Genomic DNA, 24,073 nt, shown 5'->3' on the forward strand with positions numbered 1-24,073 from the left:
TGGAAAACAGATTTTCTTAAATATCCAGTAAAATGTTAATGAGTTATCTTAAATATAAAACCTATACTGTAAAATACGTAGTTTAACTTTTAGTTATTTAAGAATGGAATACACAAACGTTTAGCAAAATCATAATTTTGTAGATATTTGATATTGTATATTAATTCTATCTCTATAATATTAGTTGTTAGGCTACATCGATATGCAGTGGTACAAAGTCTCGCTTTGTCGTGAAATTTCACGTGCGATTAAAGATGGCGGGCTGTCACGCATTTTAATATATCTGCAACTACTGAATCGGTAGTTCATTTGCCACGAAACCGGTGATTCGATGAGTGGTATGTCTAAATTGTGGGATGCAGCCGTGAAGGCAAAAATAACAAAACAGAAACTTGCTACTGGAGCAGTTTTGTGTGTTATTGCCGCTTACGGAGCTAAGCGATATTATCCACTTCTAGCCAAAGCTACAGGCATCAAGGGCAAATCGCATGATTGTTCAGAAATTGTGCGATTGAATGGCGTCTCAAAAGAAAACAATAAGCCATACAAGAAAAGAATAGCTGTTGATAGAAGATTTTTCAAGCAGCTTAAATATCTCTTAAAGATAATTATTCCAAAGTTGTGGAGCAAGGAGTCCGCCTTGTTGATACTCCACAGTATCAGTCTGATCACCAGGACATTTTTGTCCATATACGTAGCGTCTTTGGATGGAAGCCTTGTCAAGACAATTGTACAGAGAGATGTCATGAAATTCATCCTACAGCTAAGCAAATGGCTTTTGATAGCTGTACCTGCTACATTTGTGAACAGTTTGATTCGATACTTGGAGAGCAAACTTGCACTGGCATTTAGATCACAATTGGTGAACCATGCCTATGGATTATACTTTAACAATCAGACGTACTACCGAGTGAGTAACCTGGACAGTCGTCTGTCAAATGCTGATCAGTGTCTAACGGAAGATATTACATCATTTACCACCTCACTGGCTCATTTGTACTCACATTTGACAAAACCATTTCTGGATGTATGTTTAATGTCTTTAACCCTCTCCAGACTTGCAAGCAGCCGAGGAGCTAGTTCCAGAATACCTGTCATTGTAGGAACAACTGCAATTGTTGTCACTGCAAAAATCCTGAGAGCAATGTCACCAAAATTTGGAAAACTAGTTGCCGAGGAAGCTAAACGCAAAGGATACCTTCGCTATGTTCACTCAAGAATTATCACAAATGCAGAAGAAATTGCATTCTATGCTGGTCATCAGGTAAAATATTACTGAATTTACATTGGAATGATTACCCTATCATGCTTATTATAGGGTAATGTTTTTTAGTATAATTAGGCCCAATTTCTGAGAATCCAATGTCTGTTACACAAGCTTTTGTCAAGAACTGCACAATGGCATTCATGGACATGATGTATGCATGAAATTTGTATCTTTACGTTTTATTTATGAAAAGTTACAAGTAATCATTCATCACGATTCCTTCATTGCTGAAACATGTTGTGTGACCCAACCGTGTTCAAATTGATCTGTATATCTACATGTGGAATGATCTACCATGTTTATCAGAAGAGACCACTTTGCGATTCAGCTTTAGGTTATGCCCTATGCTGGTGTTAACATGGTTAACATGGTTCAGCTGCGACTATGAAGATCAAGTGGTCAGGTTTGGAGACGTGGTTGTTTGTGTGTCAACCTACCCTGTCATATTAATATCAACCACTAGCGTCACTAGTAACTTTGGTCCAGATTTATTTATTTACAGACTGCTATCATTTCGCTGGAATTTATTGTTGAGTGCAGTGTTAAGCATGTTAAACAACAAAAATACCAGCATGGATAATATTGGGAAAGGCCCTTGGATTTTTGGCCCATAAATCTAAAACTAGGCCCACATTTTCAAATGCAGCGGGGCTTTATAATATTGTATTATATAGGCATCTCATAGAAATTGTTTGTAACTTCATTTAACCATGTTAACAGTGCTAAACATGTTAAATGGGCCCACTTCAGAAAGTTCCAGGAATGAACCCTGTACCAGAAGATTTTTTGTTATCTGATACATGTACTTAGCTGTGCCATACTTTTCTTGTCATTAGTTCAGTTTCCAATCCTTGAGTGTCATGATCATGGTCCCTGCTTATAGCAGTATAATAGCACCATAACATGTTTCTTGGTATCACGACAATTGTAAATGTCAACATCTGCATCAGTATTGTCAGGTCAGGATACTCTTCCACATTTTAATTTAGCTAAATGGAACTTTTATGGAACTTTAAATACTGTGGAGCAAATTCCAGGGACCCTCTTAGTTTCTAACTGACTATGTTGTATATCCTGTATGGAGGATTTAAATTTTGCTTAAATATGTTAAACATGATTGAAAAAGAAACAGTTCTAACAGGGTTAGAACTAAACTCAAAAGCTTTACTAGCCCGGGTAAAGATATAATACCCTTCTATTGTTAAAACAATGGAGAAATTTGTACTAGCCAATAAGAATTCGTAATAGCCCCAGGCTAGAGGGCTAGTGTTCTAAAAAAATAGACAATGGTAGATGTGGTAGAAGCAAAACATTTAAAACATATTAAAGAATAGTTTGATTCAACATGACGGAACAATGGAACACAATTTCTTAAACTTGTAATTTTGTCTTGTAAAGTCAATTGTAAATTGGTCTGGCCTAATCATGCTAATTATGATGAACCACTGATGTGACATAAGATCAGTAAATATATAATGTCAAAGCCAGAGAATAACCAGTCTCTCTTATCTGCTGAAACAGATTCCATTGGGTGTAAAAGGCAAAATAGCAGTGAAATTTATATCAATGGATCACTGAAAATCAGTGACTAACTGATCATGCTGATGACACCAGGAATTTGCATAAAAAAGTTAGTGTTTGTTCTCTGACTGGCACTGCATCATATGCATGGTACCATAGATAAACATAATGCATAGTGAAAATTACTATGAATATTATCATGATTAAGTGTCAACATGATCAATACCTGTTTTTAACATATATTTAAGATATGTTGCATAAACACAAACATGATGACAAAATACATAGTTAGCAAAGTTGTTCCAACCTCATAATGCTTTTCATGTATATTGAAGTAGAATAAACACTGAGGCACGTACGTTATTTCAGTTTAATGACAAATGCAGGTGTTCATTCTAAACACTCACTAAATCAATACTATCCTTCATTGTCCTGTATAATAGTATACGTGCACTGTTGTGCTCTAAGGTTATCAGTGGTAATAAAGTTTCATGTTCAATACAGTGTTCAGTTGGTTCATTATTTACATGTTTACAGATCTGATACCTTAAATAAATATAAAAAGATAGATGTGAAAGAAAAGAGGTCTATTTCTAGGCTTTTATGTTCCACTGAACATGATGAACATGATGAAAGCAAAGTTATCAGGTGTGTGTTAATCACTAAACCAAGATATATCAGATATATAGAAATGTGTGGCCATAGATCAAAATAATCAGTAGATTAGGCATGTTAGCATGGTTAGGAGAAGGAACATATTTAATTATGTTAAATTACTATGATTATTAATCTTTACATTCTTGAGTATGTTGAGACATGTTACACACTTCCCCACTGTATTATAGAGGCATAGAGGCATATTGCCTACCTCAAACTAGCACAAGTTAGCCCTCTTTGTAACATGTTTACCGCATGGCCATTGAATAAAGGCATTTGGCCTACCTCCTGATACTAGCTCACTTAAGCACTCATTTTTTCCATTCAACATGTTAAACTGATCATGACTGATGGCATAGTTAGTGGAAACTTGAAAATTATCTTCATATGTGTGCCCAAATGTTGTAAACCATGTGTGTAAACAGTGTCCAAACTAACTGCCTGCCCTCCTGCCCGTGGCTGGTAACTTTTCTGTCTGGCTGTATGAAATTTTTCTACACCTGCCCGACTGTCTGGCAGATAATTTTAAGACTTATGTTTTCAGTTTTATTATAACTCCTTGTAAATTCTCAAGTAATTGTTTGCATTATTTCATCTGAATCAAGACAAGATTTGTCTCTTCTTTTTTTGGTGATTTTTTAATATTTATAATGTCTGAATGCAGCCAGGTAACTTTGAAGATGGGCTGGCAACGCTTATGGATCACCTGTCCTACTGTCTTCTTGGGTTTTCAAGTTATTTCAAACACTGCTTTCAAATGAGACATACTTGTCTGAAAGTAATGTTTAAGATACCCGCCAGCCTGATCATCCCATACAGTCAGTATTTGTCTCGAAAGGGTAAACTTTTTATGACATTATTGTCCAACATTGTCCAATGGTCTAGCTAATATTTTGATTTTTAAAATGAGTATAAATTATTCTCATCTATAGTTATTTGTCTTGTTTGTTCTGCCTTGTGTTAAAAAAAAAAGAATTGACTGGCAATGTATTGATCTAGCCAGTCCATCTTTCTGGCTGGAATTTATGTGAATTTTAAACACTGCTAAACAAAAGGTATTCAATACCTTTATTCATGTTTATTGAATTTGAAAATCAAAAATAATATGTTGCAAGCGGGGTAAAGCTAGTCAAGTCACTGAGTGGCTAGTGATCTCTTTGTACAATGTTGTATTAACTGATGGGAGATGGGATGACAGTATTACTGATGGGAGAGTCTTTCACTGCCCTATGTCAAGTGTTAACGTAGCAGAGATGCTAAGGTACGGAACTATTTAATATTAAATGAGATGCTGGGTTTTTTTTGTAAGAGACAGGATATTTTTTTCAGTCATTGGTTCAACATGTTCAAAACATAACATTTTAATTTTTAAAAGGGGCCAAATTCTTTAGTCATGTTAGTGTTTGTTACAAATCTTTATATTTCCATGATGTCCTAATATATCATTTGTGTGTAAAACCTTGGACTAACCATGCTAATTGAGGTATTACTTTCATTTCTTTCTGGTACAAATGATTTCTTGAACAAAAATCCAGGGAATGCCACAGCAGCCATATTAGATACATTAACATCACTGAGTTTCATTAGTATTCAAGACCATTTTCATTGTGAGGTACAGGCTATAGATTGTAAGCGGAACAATGAGTCTATGGTACAGCAATATGTAGACAACATTGTAGACTAATGGATTACAAGGATAGGAATGTAGTTTTTTCAAGCGTGCCATTACGCACTCAAACATTTGCCCTGTGGTGGAAACATGTTGGAATTAACATGATTAAAGTGTGCTAACTTTAGGACTAATTTTTATTGCTCATTAAGTATGTTAAAACTCAGTGAATGTAGATAATAAGCATGATAAGACTTGTAATTTATTTCCCTTTGTTTTCATTAGTATAAATTATGATATATTGATTTTCATTTCTGAATACCCAAATACCATGAAATGTGTGAAAGGCAAAAGAAACATCATGTGGATGTATCATATAAATATCTTTATTTTCAAATGTTTATATATCATGTAAGTAAAGACATCGGAGAAAGTCAGTGTTTGACCCACATGAAATTAACAGTCTGTGGAATGTTTTTGCGAATTGTGAATTTGGGGAGGCACCAGAAGACATCACAGCTGGGGGGTTCAAAATCTGTACCTGGTATGGCCACCACGGGCGTTGACTACAGCCACACATCTCCTGTACATGGAGTGGACTAGCCTGTTGATGAAGGCCATTGGGATATGGGCCCATATCCTCGGGAACGCTACATGCAGTTCTGCTGCAGTTGTCGGCCTTGGGCGTACGTCGTTGAGTCGGCGTTGGATCTCATCCCACAAGTGTTCAATGGGATTCAAATCCGGACTGGGGGCAGGCGAAGGCATGATTTGGATGTTGTGCTGCTGGATGAAGTCCCTGGTGACTCTTGCAGTGTGGGGACGGGCGTTGTCTTGCTGAAAGGTGTGGTTTTGTTGATGGGCAAAAAAAGGCACGATATGGGGTCTGAGGACTTGGTCAATGTAGCGGAGAGCTGTGATGCCATTACCCCTGCCTGGACCAATATTCTGAAAGACCACAGGTCCCACTCTCTGGTTCAGTCTGATTCCACCCCAAACCATGATGCTTGGGCCGCCCCACGAGTCTCGTTCCATAACACGAGCATCAGCATGATCAACATAACGTTAGCCCTTCAATCGCCAGACCCTGACTCTGCCATCCACCGTTGAAACATAGTAGCAACTTTCATCAATGAAGATGATTCTTCTGCTGTTGACGCCAATTTTGATGCTGCTTGGCTCATTGCAGTCGGTGACGATCTCTCAGGATGGGTGGCACGAGATGTTGTTGGCAGTTAGCATGGTTATGTGACGTCAAACTGTACGATCACTGATGGCACGCTGGTGGTTGCCATTGGTTTGCCGAGCTGTTTCAGTGGCCATGCAGATGTTGGCGTATCATGAACCGATCTTGTCTGGGACTAGTGACTCTAGGACGACCACTATACAGTCGGTCGTCGGTGGTGTTGGTGGTGTTGTGGTGATGTTGCAAACGATGTATCGTTCTGATGTTGGCATTGAATGCATTTGCAACAACCTGTGCACTCTGGCCTGCTTGGAGTCTTCCGATCGCTTGTTATCTCTCATTTCCTGATTATCTTGGCATGGCTGATGAATCCGAAATAACGAAAGCCAACGTAACAGTTTTGGGTGTCTTTTATACCCATACCATCCACAATATGCACGTGCATCATGTTTTTGACAAGACTTTTCCGCAACTGATCCCCATTGCACTTTTGTAGGCTGCGTTTGGGCAAAGCACTCCATTTTAAACTCAATTGTTAAATGGACTTTAAGGGAACAAAAAGAAGCAGTAGAACAATAAATGACTTGATTGACCACAGAACATGTAACCATGGTAACTGCCAGTGTCTGTTAATTTTTATCAGTATTTTCAGAAGTGACGTTTCTTTTGCCTTTCAGTGTATATTTTGTGAATCATACCGTGCAGGATGCATGTTCATATGTTCATCATTTTCCATGTGTTAGTCACTTTTTTTGTGGTTTCATATATGATAAACATTATGTCAAGGTTAGCATTTCTATGTGTACCTTCAGGCACCAGAAACATATTTTAAACATTTCATCAGCACTAAAATGCAAGGAATTGCAAACCCTGGATACCATCTCCAATACTTCTGGAGGTATTGCAAACAGAAACATTGGAGGATTGTGATCATAGTTTTTGGCCCCAGCCATGGTCCTTTCACTCTTTATCCTGTTTATTATTTTCCTGTTACAGATCGAAAAGAAACACTTGGAAAAGAGTTACATGTCTCTGGCCAGCCAGATGGACACCATCTACTACAAGAGACTTTGGTATGTCATGTTAGAGCAGTTCCTCATGAAGTATGTGTGGAGTGCCAGTGGGCTCGTCATGGTAGCTGTTCCCATCATCACTGCAACAGGGATTCGTGCTGATGGTAAGCTGGAAATGGTTTTGAACATAAAACTGTAGTTTTAAATAATATTATTGTGATGATGACCTAATCATGGTGATTGACCATGATTATTATGCTGATCATAATGATTTGTATACATAATTTTCAAGACAATCCACATCATGAATTGAAAATCAAGTGAGGTTAAGTCTTGATGCATTGTCTGTCACGTCCATGGTGGCCATTTTAAAAATGTTATTTTGCTAATTATTCAGCGATTTGTGGATGAATTATCATGTGAGTTCATATGTAGCAAGTGTGGTTTGTGGGTTTACATTTATATGATAGAATACCATTTTTGGCATATTTTGTGGTTTGATGGAACTACAACCTTTGACCTTCACCATGTTCATGTACCTCCATTTTTACATGACTGAATCTGCAATGCCTCTTGATCTGAAACAATATATGGATGATCCAGCTGGAAACTAAAAACAAACAAAATATCCAATGTGAAACAAGGCTGCCCCTATGTCTCCATAATTCAGTGGGGAGGCCAAGCCATCTAAGATGCCGCAGTTACGTCCCTTGATTGTGGGTTCAAATCCTGGTTCATCACAATTATGTTTTCTAGGTTTGTCAGCACCATACCCATGCTCATCATGGCTCATGGGTTTCTCCAAAGTGGTAAACATCTAAGACCTGCATCACTTCAGGCTTTCCTCCCACATAAAGCTGACATACATTAATATATAACTGGAATACTGTTCAAAGCAGCATTAAACCCAACTCATTCACTCATTATTCAGGTTAGCTGTAGTGCCTTGTGTCTCTATTGTTGGATCGTGCAGAGTAGGGTGTATGTAGAAGTTTTGTAATGCTGTTCATGGTGTTGTTAGGTACACAAGTAGATGATGATCCAGATGGTGGTGTGAGTGAGAGGACACGATCCTTCACCACCGCCCGCAATCTACTCATCAACACTGCAGATGCCGTGGAGAGAATGATTTCATCGTACAAAGAGGTATGTCAGAATGTTCTCCTATTCAGGGATATATTAGCTATCATTGCCCCATGTAGGATGCCAGGAGATTTATTAGTATGATTAGTTATTAGATTTTTATCCATTTTCAGAAGAAAAAAAGTTTTTATTTTTCATATTTCATTTATTGCATCTTCATCATGACCATACATGGATTTATTGGATTCTCATCAATCATGGATGTTTGGTAGGATGTATGTAGTTCAACTTTTATCGTGTGAGGGTGAGCCGCAAGACACAAGGGTGAGATTTTATTTACCGTCAAAAATCATTCTTCCAACTTTTCTGTATGTATACCGCCCTTGGAGATCCGGGGTAGAATAGGTCTTCAGTAACCCATGCTTGACCTAAAAGTCGACTATGCTTGTCGTAAGAGGCGACTAACGGGATCGGGTGGTCAGGCATGCTGACTTGGTTGATTCATGTCATCAATCCCAATTGATGATGTCAATCACTGGATTATTTACAGACCGCCGTCATATAGCTGGAATATTGCTGAGTGTAGCATTAAACAATAAACAAACAAACTGTATGTATACAGAATTCTAAGATGCCTCGCTAAAAGCTCAAGGGCACCGATGGTACTGTATCCAGTGATAAAGTACACCTTTAGAGTTCTGTCATAGTGGGCTGATGTTATGACTCTGTTGAAATATACCTAGCGTATCCTTGGTAACATCGTTCTGTCTTTACTGTCTGTCAAGATGGCGCATCCACACCATTATTGATCAGTGAAATAGTTTTTTTTAAACTTTTTGAATAATTGAGTATAATTGCCTGGGAAGAAATATGTCAAGATAATGTCAACCGTCTCAAATGTCAACCATCTCAAAATGTCAACCGTCTTACACCACTGTTTTCTATGCAACAGCAACCTTAAAGTTGCCCAGGTGTTGGTGCCCCAGGAATGTTTGTGGCTGTTCAACTTTATCTCTTAAATACCCAGTTCCTTAAGTGTATAAAGTACAGCCAACCAGCTTCAGTGGCATAGACGTTAGTGATGTCATTTGAGTTTCACAATGGTCTGCAAAGCATTGTGATGCAGTTTCATTGTAGTTATGTATCCTCAGAGATATTGCTTGATCTCACACAAGCAATATCTCCTGTGGAAGCCAGTTTGGGATAATAAGTGCTCTTCATCTATGGATACGTTGGTAAATATTATAAAGTGATGTGAGACAGTGATTTATAGAGAGGCTGGCATAGATAAAAGTCTTGCTTGCAACAGACCTCAGGCAGGTCAAATAAGCATAGTTTGGTCAAAATGGTTGATGGTTATGGCTCAGGGTCAGACAAGGCCCCATTGCCCAATGATTGTTTAGGAGAGGACTGTAATACTGTTATAGGAATTGGGTGTCCAAAAAGGCTGCTGGTTATGGCTCAGGGTCCGACAAGGCCCCATTGCCCAATGATTGTTTAGGAGAGTACTGTAATACTGTTATAGGAATTGGTTGTCCAAAAAGGCTGATGGTTATGGCTCAGGGTCAGACAAGGCCCCATTGCCCAATGATTGTTTAGGAGAGGACTGTAATACTGTTATAGGAATTGGTTGTCCAAAAAGGCTGCTGGTTATGATGTATGGAGTGTAGTTGGCGGGCTGTCTAAAGTGCCATGCTAGCAAGCACCAGGTGCTGAGATCATATCCCACTAGTGACCAGGTTGATATTCAGCCTGTAGACCAACAATGTTTTCAGGTCTTTACAGTTGTTGTCACTCCACGTTGTGTACAGTATATTCACCCTGTGCACTCAAACTAACACACTCATCCAATGGTAGATGACCAGATGGTGTAAACATGATTGCTAACACCCGAAACTCATGTGTCAAAACATGTAGTGTCACCCTGGGCACTCAAACTAACACACTCATCCAATGGTAGATGACCAGATGGTGTAAACATGAATACAAACACCCGAAACACATGTGTCAAAACATGTAGTGTCACCCTGGGCAAGTGACTTGTTCAAATTTCCCTCTGTTCACCCAGTAGGGAACAGGTGCCCGATATGTGAGGCGGATGCAGAAACCATCTAGCGCCCGTTGGCAGCATGGGTAATATACTCCCTAGGGAGCTGAGATTGATGATTTGAGTGAATATTGATCCATTTGTCGGGGGGGCAAATAAACTGCATTACAGCAGTTACTGGTATCTGATAAGTGGGATATATAAATGTGTAATAAGACAATAATAATAGTATAGGTATAGGTATTTTTTGCATAGCTCTCCCGATAAGAACTTGATCAAGTTGATGATTGGGTAACGCTGTAGCAAATTACTAGCATTCATTGGTGTTAATGACCTTTGGTTTTTCATGTTCAGGTTTGATAATTTGAGGCTAATGTTGTATGAGTTTGGATAATGTGGTTTAAGCATGTTAAGTTGTTGTTATTAAGTCTTTTTGAACCTGTAGCCCAACTCTAAGTTATTAGCCAAAGAATACTTCAACATGTACAGCTCATCTTCACCATTTGTCATAGCATGTTGTTAGTTTTTTTGTGACATTGGGAAAAATACCATTGCAAAGCAGCAGTTCACTGAAATTAACTTTGTACAGCCATATTACAAGAAACATACCAATAGATACTGTAACTATTGTTTTGTATTTATATGTTTTCCTTCAGGACGATGGTTTAACAGAACTTGATGTTTGTAATAATAGTCCATATTATTATTCTTAAACATGTTCAGTTTACTGAAAAGGAGACTCGTGAAGATCCGTGTGGAGAATAGGTCTTCTGCAACCCATGCTTGCCGTAAGAGGCGTATGTCAATGCTCATGATGTCAATCACTGGATTGTCTGGTCCAGACTTGATTATTTACAGACAGCCATCATATAGTTGGAATATTGTGTGGCGTAAAACAAACAAACAAACAACCTGAAAACGATGCTAATAGACAAGAACAGACAAGTAGGATCAAATGTTTTTGGCACAGGCTGCTGTTAGACTGTGTATCTATTTATGTTGGACAGATCACCGAGTTGGCCGGCTACACCGACAGAGTGTCTGAGATGTTCCAGGTAATGGAGGAAGTCAACAGTGGCCACTACGAACGCAAGATGGTCACCAAACCAAAGTCACAGAAACATGACCGAATCACTGGACCCTTGGAACTCAGAGGTGGGATGACTGGTTATTCAAATGTTATCACTGGAGCTAGAATTTCTTTTAGATATATGATTTGTTCCAGAAAATACTGGAGGAAGAGTAATTCATCTCACTTTTTTCTAGAAACAACCATGTGTTGTCAGACCAATAAAAGATATTGTTTGGCTCATCCATTCAGAGAAATATTTGAACTAATATATATACATGATCAGGTCTGCCACTCTTTTTTAAACCTGCCCTGAGCATGGATATTGTATCATGGCTTCTATTATTTAGCGTTTTATTGATTTTCATGGGCAATATTGCAAGAGACTGGAGGGTAATAAAAGTGTCGAGATTTGACTTTTTCATAAAGAAAAGACCACCTCCATCATGTCCATGGTCTAGTTAATAGGTAGTCTGACGGGAGAGCAGAAGGTCAGGGCTCAGACCCAATGTGTGTCATACCAAAAGCCAATAAAAGATGGTACTTGATGTTATTCTGCCTGCTGCTCAGCTTCAAGAAGCGTTGGTCAGCTCGAAATCAGTATACTGCGGGTATCCATGTTAACCTGTGGGCTATCACTATAAAACCAGCATTAGTCTGGACTAGTACAACCGACCACCCATGTCGCTATATAAGTGTAGTAATCTTGACCATGATTGTAAACCCCATTTCAGCTGACCTCTTAAGATTTACTTTTTTATTATTTACATGATCAGATGCATATGTAGGAGGGTCTGCTCACCTGTTAAAATAGAATATGATCGGTCTGGCCTAAAAGATATACAAATGGTTGAACCTCATTCAGCTAGGGTGTACTGAAATATGGGTTTGTTGAATTTGTAGGGGATGTCATGGACACTGAATCCACCATTGAGATTGAAAACCTGCCTATTGTCACACCCAACGGAGATGTCATCGTGTCCAGCCTATCTCTCACTGTAAGCATGCCTTGTCACAAACAACACGATTTATATGGCAAATTACAGTTGTCCCAGTCAAAATCAAATCATGAAATCTGTTTTGCAGTAACATTGTAAATTTTCTAAGTCTTTTCGTGTTTTGAAGAAAAACTTTACAATGCTCTTTAAAGTGTGCTCATGTTTGAAATTGGCACGAGTCCTGTAGTCCTTTCCAAACTACCCAATAGTTAAGGTATCATAAGGTAGGGCTGCAACGATACAGGAAGGTCACGATACGATACGCATCTCGATATTCTGGTCACGATACGATACGTATCTCGATACGCAATGATAAATAAAACAAGACTTAAAGCATGTCAAGATTGAACCTTTCATGATTTTGGAACAGTCAAAATTATTTTATAATAACAAGACTACTGAAGTTGGAACTTTCTCTAACTTTCCTTAAAAACAATTCAAAGTTCAAACACCAGAAAATAATTAATGTACTCCACCGGTGATACAACTTCAAAGAATTTTATCAGGAATAATATATTCCAATATCGTGTTACCTTAGTTGCAGCTTTTACTATATATATATATATATATTTCAAATTATAAGAACCACAAGTGTAGCATTTTGGTACTGGTGATTGCTGTTGCAGGATATTTTTACGTATGGAACAATTTGATCAGTCACCCTAGGGACTTACCGTGCTACATGTATTTCGATTGTGAAAACCTTATGTTGACATATATTCGCCAAATTGCCACACACATGACTTTTAAGGAGTCAAAGTATGGCATTTTTAATATATGTATCCATTCTCTAGCAACTAAAGTTCGTTTCAATACGCCAAAAGCGGTAATCTGACCGTGGTTGCAGTATCTCTTCACACACGATTTCACATAACTTAATGTAAAAAATATTAAATGAAATTTTGAATAAAATTAATAAAATATATTACAAACACAAGTCCAGATATATAATGAACACGTTTTAATAACAAGATAGTATAGTAATGGTATTTAATTGCGTACTTCAGTTCGGATTTGCTGACAGGTATTTCCGGTGTTATGTGCTTGCGGGGATCAGCTGATAATGTTTTTTGAGATGGGGAAAAACATGTCGGTGTAAAACCTGAGCTTATTAAAAATGTAAGTACGTTTTGGGGAGCCATGCGTTACCGCGCGCTATAACCAATTTAGCGGTTTATTGAAAGGCACAATAGCGAGGAAACGCTTTACTTGAGATTAGCGTTCCGTATCGTGGCGTATCGATAAATGGGCCCACGTGTATCGTATATCGTATATCGTGGGTCAAGTATCGCGATGCATCGGAATATCGGTGTATCGTTTCACCCTTATCATAAGGACTACCCTGTAGTAGAAATTTTCCATTTTTAAGGGGTTTGCTATATGTTATCAGTAAGGACTAGTGGACTAAAACTGTTAGTTTCTATGGCTGGGCTGCTGTGTTATTGTCAAGGACAGATTGCTGCTAAGATTCCAATGATGTCCTTACATGATTATCCAATTTGATAATAATGTTTAGCAGTTTAATATAATTCAGATATCAGAATGTCCAGGTGGATAGGACAAATTCAGTTGTATTTTGATTCTCACTACAAACAACCAAGTGGCGATTGTGCCGACATCTCTTGACGTTAATTCTAATTATCACAATTGTGCCAATCAATGATGAAGTGAACAATGTTTCCACATGAACTGGAACTTGATCAGAATGATTATTACCATGCTACTGGTAGCGTGTCTAAAACAGGGCCATGAGATAACCAACAGTGGCCATTTTGCTGATATTCAGGGCTTTCAGTAACAATGTCACTGTGATTAGGGTAGAATGGATTCACTGAATGTTCCGTACTTCACAGTAGTCTCTCATGTTTCACGTATCCTAGTGTGAGATCATGTCTTGATACAAAACTATAGAAGTACATATTATGGGTGAAGCGAAATAATATACAAATTTAATTAAGATCGTGCCAATCAATGATGAAGTGAACAATGTTTTTACACGAGTTGGAACGTGATCAGAATGATTATTTCCATGCAACTGGTAGCGTGTCTAAAACAGGGCCATGAGATAACCAACAGTGGCCATGTTGCTGATATTCAGGGCTTTAAGTAGCAATGTCACTGTGATTAGGATAGAATGGATTCACTGAATGTTCCTTGCTTCACAGTAGTCTCTCATGTTTCATGTATCGTAGTGTGAGATCATGTCTTGATACAAAACTATAGAAGTACTTATTACATTGTATAAGCATATTATCGGTGACGTGAAATATTATAAAAATTAAATTAAGATGTTTTTCTGCCAGTATTTACATGAGGCCTCATGCCACATTTTGACCAAGTAATTGAGCATCCAATCTGTTCCCTTGATGGTGGAGTGTGTCCTAGCATCAAGTTTTTATGTGTGATATCATCTATTTTATTACAACATTACTATCAAGAATGTATCTGTTGTGACAAAGTGTATCATTACAGCCCTAACTATGACTTGAATGATACAATGATAGGCTCACGGCAGACATGTGTTCTATATAAATAAGATTCGATAGTCACAATGGGTTTGACGTAAAGGCGACTAACATGGTCGGGTGGTAAGGCTCGCTGACTTTGTTGATGCATGTAATGGTATTCCAATTGTATAGATCGATGCTCATGGTGTCAATCGCTGGACTGTCTAGTCCAGACTCAATTATTTACAGACAGCCATCCCATAGCTTGAATATTGCTGAGTGCAGCGTTAAACAACAAACAAACTAATCAGCTAATGTCATTAGCATGATTAGTCACTGGTGTGGCTGGCCAGATTTGATTGATAGCAGGCCATTGTGAGATGGAATATTGCTGACTGTGGCATCGAACAACATTTACTCACTCACTCACTGATTCACTGATTCCTTCAGATGAATCCTGGCATGCACATGTTGATCACTGGCCCAAATGGCTGCGGCAAGTCCTCCCTGTTCCGTATCTTGAGTGGCCTGTGGCCGGTGTACAGTGGCAAGCTACACAAACCCCCACCGTCGGCCATGTTCTACATTCCACAGAGGTTAGTGCCTATAGTAGAAAATAGTTTGTTTGGCAGCCGTTTGTTAACATTGTTAAGCATTTGCTGATCATATTTATGTTGTGGGTTTGTTAGGCCAATATGATGTATTGCATGCTGTGATACAGCGGCTGTATTTATCAGAACTAACTCACTCACTCACTCACTCACTCACTCAACCACTCAACCACTCACCCAAAAAACTAAGTCACCCACCAACCCAAACACACACACTCACTCACTCACTCACTCACACTCACTCACACTCACTCACTCACTCACTCACTCACTCATTACAGACCATACATGTCCATCGGGACACTGAGGGACCAGGTGATCTACCCCGACTGCAAGGAGGACATGATGAAGAAAGGCTTCACTGATACTCATCTCGATGGCATCCTCGACATTGTGCATCTGGCACATATTGTACAGAGGGAGGGAGGTCAGTGCATTGTTGGCTGTAGATGATGTGCCTTTTAATTTTACTTAGTAATTCAATGTGAACTTCATAATGTGTCAAAATGGTGGCATTTTGTGGAATATTAATCATCAAACCAAATGGTTTATTGTTTATGTACTCGCTGGTCAGCTGTAATTATGTTAAGCTATATACATAAAAAAATTTGTTGTTCACAAAAGTGCAGTAAAGTATTTTCTCATTTCCAATTCATGCACATAATTTGAATTTGGGTAAAAGGAACTCATGTGCATGATGTGCCGAACAAAGACCATTAAATACATGTAGCTGTTTATATTTCTGATTCAGTTTAATTTTTAAATAACGCTTAGCACATTTAACATGCTTACTCAGTAATTGGTAATAAGGGAAATTATTTCAATATCACAGAGCTACAGACAATGACAGATAAGCGGCGTATTTGCGTAAAATACCCCACCCCACCCCAAATATTCAAAACTCAATTCCTTTCAATTAACTTGCGTACAGAAACGCATGCATTAAATAAAAAACTCAAATAAAAAAAACAGCTCAAGTAAATACCAAATGAAGCTTTTTCAGCAAGCTAATTTTCAGAAACACAATTATGAGCTAATTTACTTTCCAAGTCAAGCCTATATATTTAGAACAGTTATATACATCTAAATTAATATTGAATTTTTTTTTTAAATCTGAAATGTTAACTAATTTTGGGAAAAACCCAATAGCGTGATGAATAGATGAGTGAAAAAAATATTAGTTACCCAATGAAAAATGCTACTCGATTAATATAGAAACCCTTGAGTAAAAAAATGCTCAAAAAGTTATCTGGAGCTCTGATATCAGATTTACGTTGTTTGCCATGGTTACTGGTAGTCATATATTTTGTAACATATGTAGGAAGACAATAAGATACTTCCATGGTCCTACTCATTCCGTTTCATATATTTGAAAAGGCACCCAAGGCAATTTGAAATAATTGCTGGTGATTCTGGGTTTGCATGTGGATCCCCAGCAGCCCATGCTTGTTGTAAGAGGCACCTACATGGACTGGGTGGTCAGGCTGTGTGACTTGGTGGATTGCATGTCATTGTATCCCAAATGCATGGGGTGATGCTTTTCACTGGATTGTCTGGTTCATATTTGATCATTTACAGACTGCAGTCATTCAGCTGGAACATTGCTGAGTGCAGTGGTAAACAGCAAAACTACCAGAAGATGCTTTGTATATTACCAAGTTGACTTAACTTGTGCAGAGTTGCCAGAATGTTGTCAAATCCCTGATCATAATCTTGCTTGTGTGGCACCATACCGTGATACCCATGCCTCTGCCTTGTACAACAAACAAACAAAACAATATGAAATTATTCTGTGTTAGGCTGGGACGTGGAGAGTGATTGGAAAGACGTGTTGTCTGGCGGTGAGAAGCAGAGGATGGGCATGGCCAGGATCTTCTACCACAGGTATGTAGCACCAACAACTGGGGGTGTTGGGGGAGCCAAGTAGTTAAAGCGTTGGCTTGTCACCCAGAAGGCCAGTGTTTCCTCCCACATTAAACTGACATTCCGTAAACTTACATGGCTCAGGTGCCGTTTCCCAAGCAGTGTGATAAGGCCATTTCCTGTGTCCCTCGCCATGATGTTGCTGGAATATTTCTGGTGTATCTCGCCATGATGTTGCTGGAATATTTCTGGTGTATCTCGCCATGATGTTGCTGGAATATTTCTGGTGTATCTCGCCATGATGTTGCTGGAATATTTCTGGTGTCCTTCGGCATGATGTTGCTGGAATATGGCTGAATCAGGCATAACAATATACTCAAACACATCACTCTTTGAGAGGACACAGGTGTCCCTGTGATCTATAGGCTGTGCAAATTGTATTCCTTACCCGTGCTAGGGCCAACTGGTTGTGTGTTTGAATCCCAGGTTTGGTGGAATACAGTCTTGGGATTGTCAGTAATATACCTGTTCTTGTTGGCCTTAAAGAGAAGAATGCTTCTTCAGTGAGCATGTTTTCTTTCTTTAAACTCGGTATGCTGTGTTTATTGTGCATATTGCTTCTATTAACTGTATGTTGTCTATATTGTAGACCTCAGTTTGCTCTGCTGGATGAGTGTACCAGCGCGGTGTCTATTGATGTTGAGAGCAAGATGTACCAGGCTGTTAAGGATGGTGGTACGACTCTGCTCACCATCACTCACCGACCGTCCTTATGGTAGGATTTTCCACAAGACATTTATTTCTGTGTAATTACAACTTCTCAAGAACTATGTAAACTGTTATAATGGCTCCATGCCAATTACATGCCTTGCGACCCGTGAAGATTCCGGGGTAGAAGAGGTCTTCAGCAACCCATGCTTGCCGTGAAAGGTGACAATGCGGGATCGGATGGTCAGGCTCACTGACTTGGTTGATATATGTCATCGATCCCAATTGCGTGGATCGATGCTCATGATATTAATCACTGGATTGTCTGGTCCAGACTCGATTATTTACAGACCGCCGTCATATAGCTGGAATATTGCTGAGTGTGGCGTTAAACAACAAACCAACCAACCAACATGCCTTGCTCTCCTTAAGCTCTTTACATTTTTAACCGTGCACCCGCCCACCCATGATGTTTCTCAAGTTTGTATTTGAATTTTCAAAATGGCCACAATGGCAGCCATTGTATAGATATCATCTTGAATCATTTGATTTTCACAATAGGGATCTCACTTAACAATTTGTCATGAACATATTGTTATGTCATTAAGACATGAAGAAAGAATGAAAAGGTGTTTACTCATAATAATACACAGGGTTGCAGAGTCTCATTGTCAAGTTCAAGTTCCTCACAGGCTTGAAAAAGCCTTGAATTGGACAGTCAAGCCTTGAAGGGCCTTAATGTTGAATCTCTCTGTTGGTCAGGCTCGGTGACATTGTTGTTTGCATGTTATTGTATCCTAATTGCATGGATTAATCCTGCTGTGGTAAATGACTGGATTGTCTGGTCTAGACTTGATTATTTATAGGCTGCCAGCTGCAATATTGCTGAGTGCTGCATTAAACCACAAACAACAAAAGGCCTTGAATCAGGCAACCATGGTTAACTCAACTGTTAATTAAATAAATAAATAACAATTGTTGTTCTCTCTTATGATGTGTAATGAGATCAGATACCAAAGGATTAGTCTGTAACTCGGGCAATAAATGGTATTGTGGCCTTAAATATTTAGTAGTGTGTGGATGCCCAAATAAAGCCATTCTAACAATAAATTCAACCAAGCATGTCCTAATTAGTCCTTGTGAAAACACCCTTGGGGCTTATGTTTAGCATTGCAAAATGTGATCGTATAATGCGATATCGATGTATCAATAATCATACCCCCGACCTTTTAAGTCGGGGGTATATACCCCGGTAGTTATACCAAGGTTCTGTCCGTCCGTACATACGTCCGAAAACTTTGTCAGTGCGATTTCTCTTAAACTATTCAGTGGATTCATCTCAAACTTAGTACATATAATCTGTGTCATATGGAGGGGTGCAGTCAAAAGAAAGAAAAAGTTTTTATTAATTTTCCATTTTTTTATGAATTTTTCAAACCCTAACCCTATCCATTATTTAATTTGAAACTACTGACACACTATGCGGGTCAGGGGTATTAGTGAGCCACACTCACTTTTGCCCTTGTTTTTTATGTTGTTACTATATCAGTGCATATTTATGAATATCGATACAAAAGTAATCATTTTCTACCACAGAACTTTTGGATATGTTAAGATTACCATGTTTATGATGCACAATAGGTGAAACCCCAAGTATTCATCGCCATGTAAGGATTTAAGGTGCCTTAATGAGTAATTGGAATACATGATAATATGTTTTGTGGGATGTTTCTGATTCCATGTTTTGGCCCCTGCAGGAAGTTCCACACCCACCTGCTGCAGTTTGACGGGGAGGGAGGCTGGCGTGTGGAACAGCTGGACACAAACACTCGGCTCACCCTCAACGAGGAGAAGCAGAGACTGGAGGCCCAGCTGGCCGGCATCCCCGAGATGCAGTCTCGACTCACGGAGCTCTGCTCCATACTGGGGGAGGACTCCGTCCTTCTGAATGTCAGTGGCAACTTTGCAACCAACAATAACACGGACAGCTTCGAATCAACACCATCATCAAGATGATAATCAGATACGTAGCAGAAAAAAAGGGATGATTACGATTTCATCAACCTGTGTTTACGGTGTACATTATTGAGCATTAATGAACAAGAGATCTTCATCTTATACACTAGTCCTGCTAGTAGGGTAAGAGCTTTGGTACATTGAGACTGGTGTAGATATATTGATTTTCTATTTGTTATGAAAGGTTTCAGTGTTTGAAAGGAAGGAGTTTCTTATTGAATGTGATTAAGTATTAATTATCTGTTGAATTGTTCAGATTTTTATCTCGTCATGTCGGATTATGAATAAGGATTTCATAGTCAGATGCTTTGAATTCAGATGATCAAACCCAGCAACATTGGGCCACAAGAGAAATCTATTTTCCTGTAGATTTTAAGAATTTATGTGACTCACCTTGACCATAAACATGATAAACAAACAGGTCTTTCCCACTAACAGGCTGCTGTCCCCTGATTGGCTGATAACAGAATGGACATGGCTTGTTTATTTTAGTGTTAGAGATTATGATTAAATAAGCAGTCTGTGAAGTTAGTATTAGTGATGTATTTATTTATTAGCATTATCTTCCCACTTTTTGGATGTATAAATGTAGAAAAAACAATGATAAACTGCAGTATGCACAGTTTTTTTACATTTATACGTCCATAAACACACACAAAAAAAGTGAAGTCGATTCTTAAAAAATCAATTTCAGCCTTTAATATTCTTAAGATTTGATTGATGTTTATTTTTCCTTTTTTGATATTCAATATTTGCTTTTATGTTCTACATGGTGATATTATTATTTCGTGTTTTGATGTTCGTTTGTGACCTTGTAACCATGGTCATCAAGTTCATCATTATTTATAGAGTCTAGTCAGACATGTTACCACCGATGATTGTAGCAATTACCCTGAAGACATGCATTTACCATGTTGGTCTCGTCATTAGCTTCAGGTGATTTTTCGTCAATGTACAGTACAAATCTTGGCTTAAATGATTGCATTAAAAAAATCTTTTTCCGTATTAGCAGTTGTGCTGAAACAACATTCAATTTTTGAATCAATGGATAGATTCTTGCCTGATTATTTAATCAGAAGCTGTTTGACTTAAACATTGTTATTCTGACAATAATTTTAACTCACTAGAGAGACATTGCAAAAATTAATTCATGAAACCTTGAGAAAAAGTGGATTAAACATGTTAAATAATATTAATTGGTATTTATTCAGAAGTTGTGAAAATCAATATTCATGGGAATGAAACCCTAAGTTTCTGTGGACCAGTTAATATTTATTCATATTTGATCAGAAGTTGTATTCATGAATATATTTGTAATCTTGAACACACCGTGGCATGGTACTGTATAACACTGTATAATTAACATGGTGCAGGGAATTATGACTTGCCTCTACCAGCTGACTTGTCACATTAGCTCCCAAGGGAGATCGAGACTGCCTGTAATTCCCAGTATAGAGCAGTTTGAGAAAGCCATCCAGCCAATCAAAAGCTGCTGCTTCTACAAAAGCCAATCAGATGCAAGCAAAGTGGTAATACCCTCCAACCATGTACAGATCAAGAACTACCATTGTTCTACATTCCCATGTAGGTTATAACAGACAATAGTTACCAGTGTTTCAGTGAAACTAATGAAGAGGGATAGGAGTCTGTACATAATCAGTGGAAGAACAATTCCTACCTTGATGAAGAAGCTGATGACCATATGTATACACACAGCTATGCATTTATGCCCGAGTTGGGGTAGTTAAACAGAAGTATTTCACCATTCCACAAGTGCTTGTATGACGGAACATACAGAGTATATGACATATCACCTTACAATGCATGTATTTTCTAAAACAAGAGTGGATAACCTATAGGATACTTGCTTCTCCAAAACAAATATAGTTGTGTTAGTATTAATTAATCTATAACTGATAATTTGTATTTATAATGACATACCGTATTCGACGTAATAAGCGCCCACGGCTATATTTGCTAATATATTGGCAAGTGAACAATCCCAGTTAGCACCCCTTCCGATTGATCAATGTACACAAGACTTATTTATTCCTGTTAAATACGCACTCGTGTGTTATATGCTCCATTAATTATGGGCAATTAAATTCTGGAAAAATGTATCTGTCGTATATAAACAGTTCAGACTGTCAGCATAAACCACGAAATTTATCTTTCAACTCTGTTTTTTCCACCAAAGTAATATTCCTATAAGAGCCCCCTATTTCTAATTTTGAGAGCACCCTGGGCGATTATTATGTCGAATACGGTATTACTCTACAGAGGTGCAGTCGTCTAACTGTACACAACAAGGCACTCGTCACATTTTCCTCACTTTTAAAACTAATCTAAATCTCTTAAGGTAGCTACCCCCACTTGATTTTCAAGGGGGGCGTGGATTTGGTTTCATCAGCAAAAGATTTTCTAAATGTTAAGGAGCTCAATTCATGGTGTCAGTGGTTGATTTTCTTAACTCTAACGGTGAAATCCACATAAAAAAATAGGCTTAAGACTTCTGAGAATGTGTAATATGACATCAGTGAGAGATTTGACAACCAAGTGAGCATGCCCCATGCTACAAGCTGGGGCCCTCATGATTCCTTGGCCCCCTTTTGTCCCTTAGACCCCGAAATAGACCCAGGTCAATCCCTTTGCCTTTGGTCATTGATTATGAACTACCATGTCTATAGATAGTTTCATCCTCTCCAACTGTGCTTCCATACTGTGTCAGTGCCATGAACCTTCTTGTTCTCAAGGGTTCATCAAGACCTCACAAATATCCCTAGCTCCAGAAGCTGATCCGGAATTTTGAAAAAGCAGGGTTGCACATGCATATACCCAAATGACAAAGTGACATGACTGAGGGGATAAAAGGGGGTCTGCACCCCCACTCTCTCCAAACCCTCCCCAAACCCTCTCTGGATCAGCCAGTGAGCTCTGATTGACATATGTTTGTGTTGTATTTTTTACGCAGATTTTTAAATGCTAAAAATGAATGCATGTCTTTCTGAAATGTTACTGATGTTTATCCTAATATTTGTCTTTGTTGCATGAACTTGATCCCTTACCACCAAGCTATTGAAGTATGGGTGACCCAGGTAGGATAACCAAAAGCTTCCACCCGACTAAAATGAAAATATGGATTTGATGCAGATCAGGGATATAAGTTGCCTTTGGATGGGACTAGTGTTTGTTCTCCTCATCAACTTCACCACCATCTTCCATCACCCCAGCCTTTAGGAGACCACCTCCGTGGTGTAGTAGCAGAGCGGAAGGTCCGGGGTTTGATCCCCAGCTTCTTCATACCAAAAGACAGTAAAGATGGTACTTGTTGCTACCCTGCCTGACGCTCAGCATTAAGGGGCTTAAACAAGGACGAGACCAAGGCAATTGAGTTCTTACTCTAGGGTTTCTATTTTAATTGGGTTATTACCTTTTTCATTGGGTAACCAATATTTTTTCACTCATCTATTCATCACTCTGTACTGTGTTTCGGAAATTAGCTCCTTTGTACGCATGCTGAAAAAGCTTCATTGGGTGTTTAAGCATGCTGTTTTTTAACATTTCAGTTTATCATTTAATGCATGTGTATCTGTACACATGTTAATTGAAAGTAATTGTTTTTTTAATAATCTTGACGGTAAACCCCATTTCACTTCACCTCACCTCACCTCACCTCACCTCACCCCAGCCTTTGGGTATTGCTTGATGGCTTCCTGTCAAGTTGATTCCCTCTCTTTGACCTTTGACAGTTTTATCACTTAACTATGTTAGCTTGCCTCGGGAAAGGGACTCAACCAATCGACGTGATATAAAAAAATAACTACTGTTTGAACCACAGCGGTTGACCTCAGGCTGGGGGAATGACTTAAATTCAATTCTGTGTTCTGATTCTCTCTTGGAGTGTAAATAATACAGGGTTGCCCTTCACAAGATATTGTCATGCTACCATTATTGTAAATTAGCACTTTCAAGCTGTAA

The 24,073-nt window shown here is 38.5% G+C and overlaps 1 protein-coding gene across 1 annotated transcript; it reads left to right on the forward strand.

Moving 5' to 3' along the window:
- Window positions 1-258: 258 nt before the first annotated feature.
- Window positions 259-22,977, forward strand: LOC139444843 (ATP-binding cassette sub-family D member 2-like). The gene is made up of 10 exons (XM_071225822.1): window positions 259-1,264; window positions 7,237-7,417; window positions 8,275-8,399; window positions 11,391-11,538; window positions 12,356-12,450; window positions 15,348-15,493; window positions 15,790-15,935; window positions 17,308-17,392; window positions 18,021-18,146; window positions 19,837-22,977. The coding sequence occupies exons 1-10, from the start codon at window positions 332-334 to the stop codon at window positions 20,093-20,095; spliced, it is 2,244 nt and encodes a 747-aa protein (XP_071081923.1). The 5' UTR covers window positions 259-331; the 3' UTR covers window positions 20,096-22,977.
- Window positions 22,978-24,073: the final 1,096 nt, after the last annotated feature.

The sequence above is a fragment of the Haliotis cracherodii genome, unplaced genomic scaffold, assembly GCF_022045235.1.
Source record: "Haliotis cracherodii isolate W230 unplaced genomic scaffold, xgHalCrac1.p SCAF_6, whole genome shotgun sequence".
NCBI classification, from domain to species: domain Eukaryota; kingdom Metazoa; phylum Mollusca; class Gastropoda; order Lepetellida; family Haliotidae; genus Haliotis; species Haliotis cracherodii.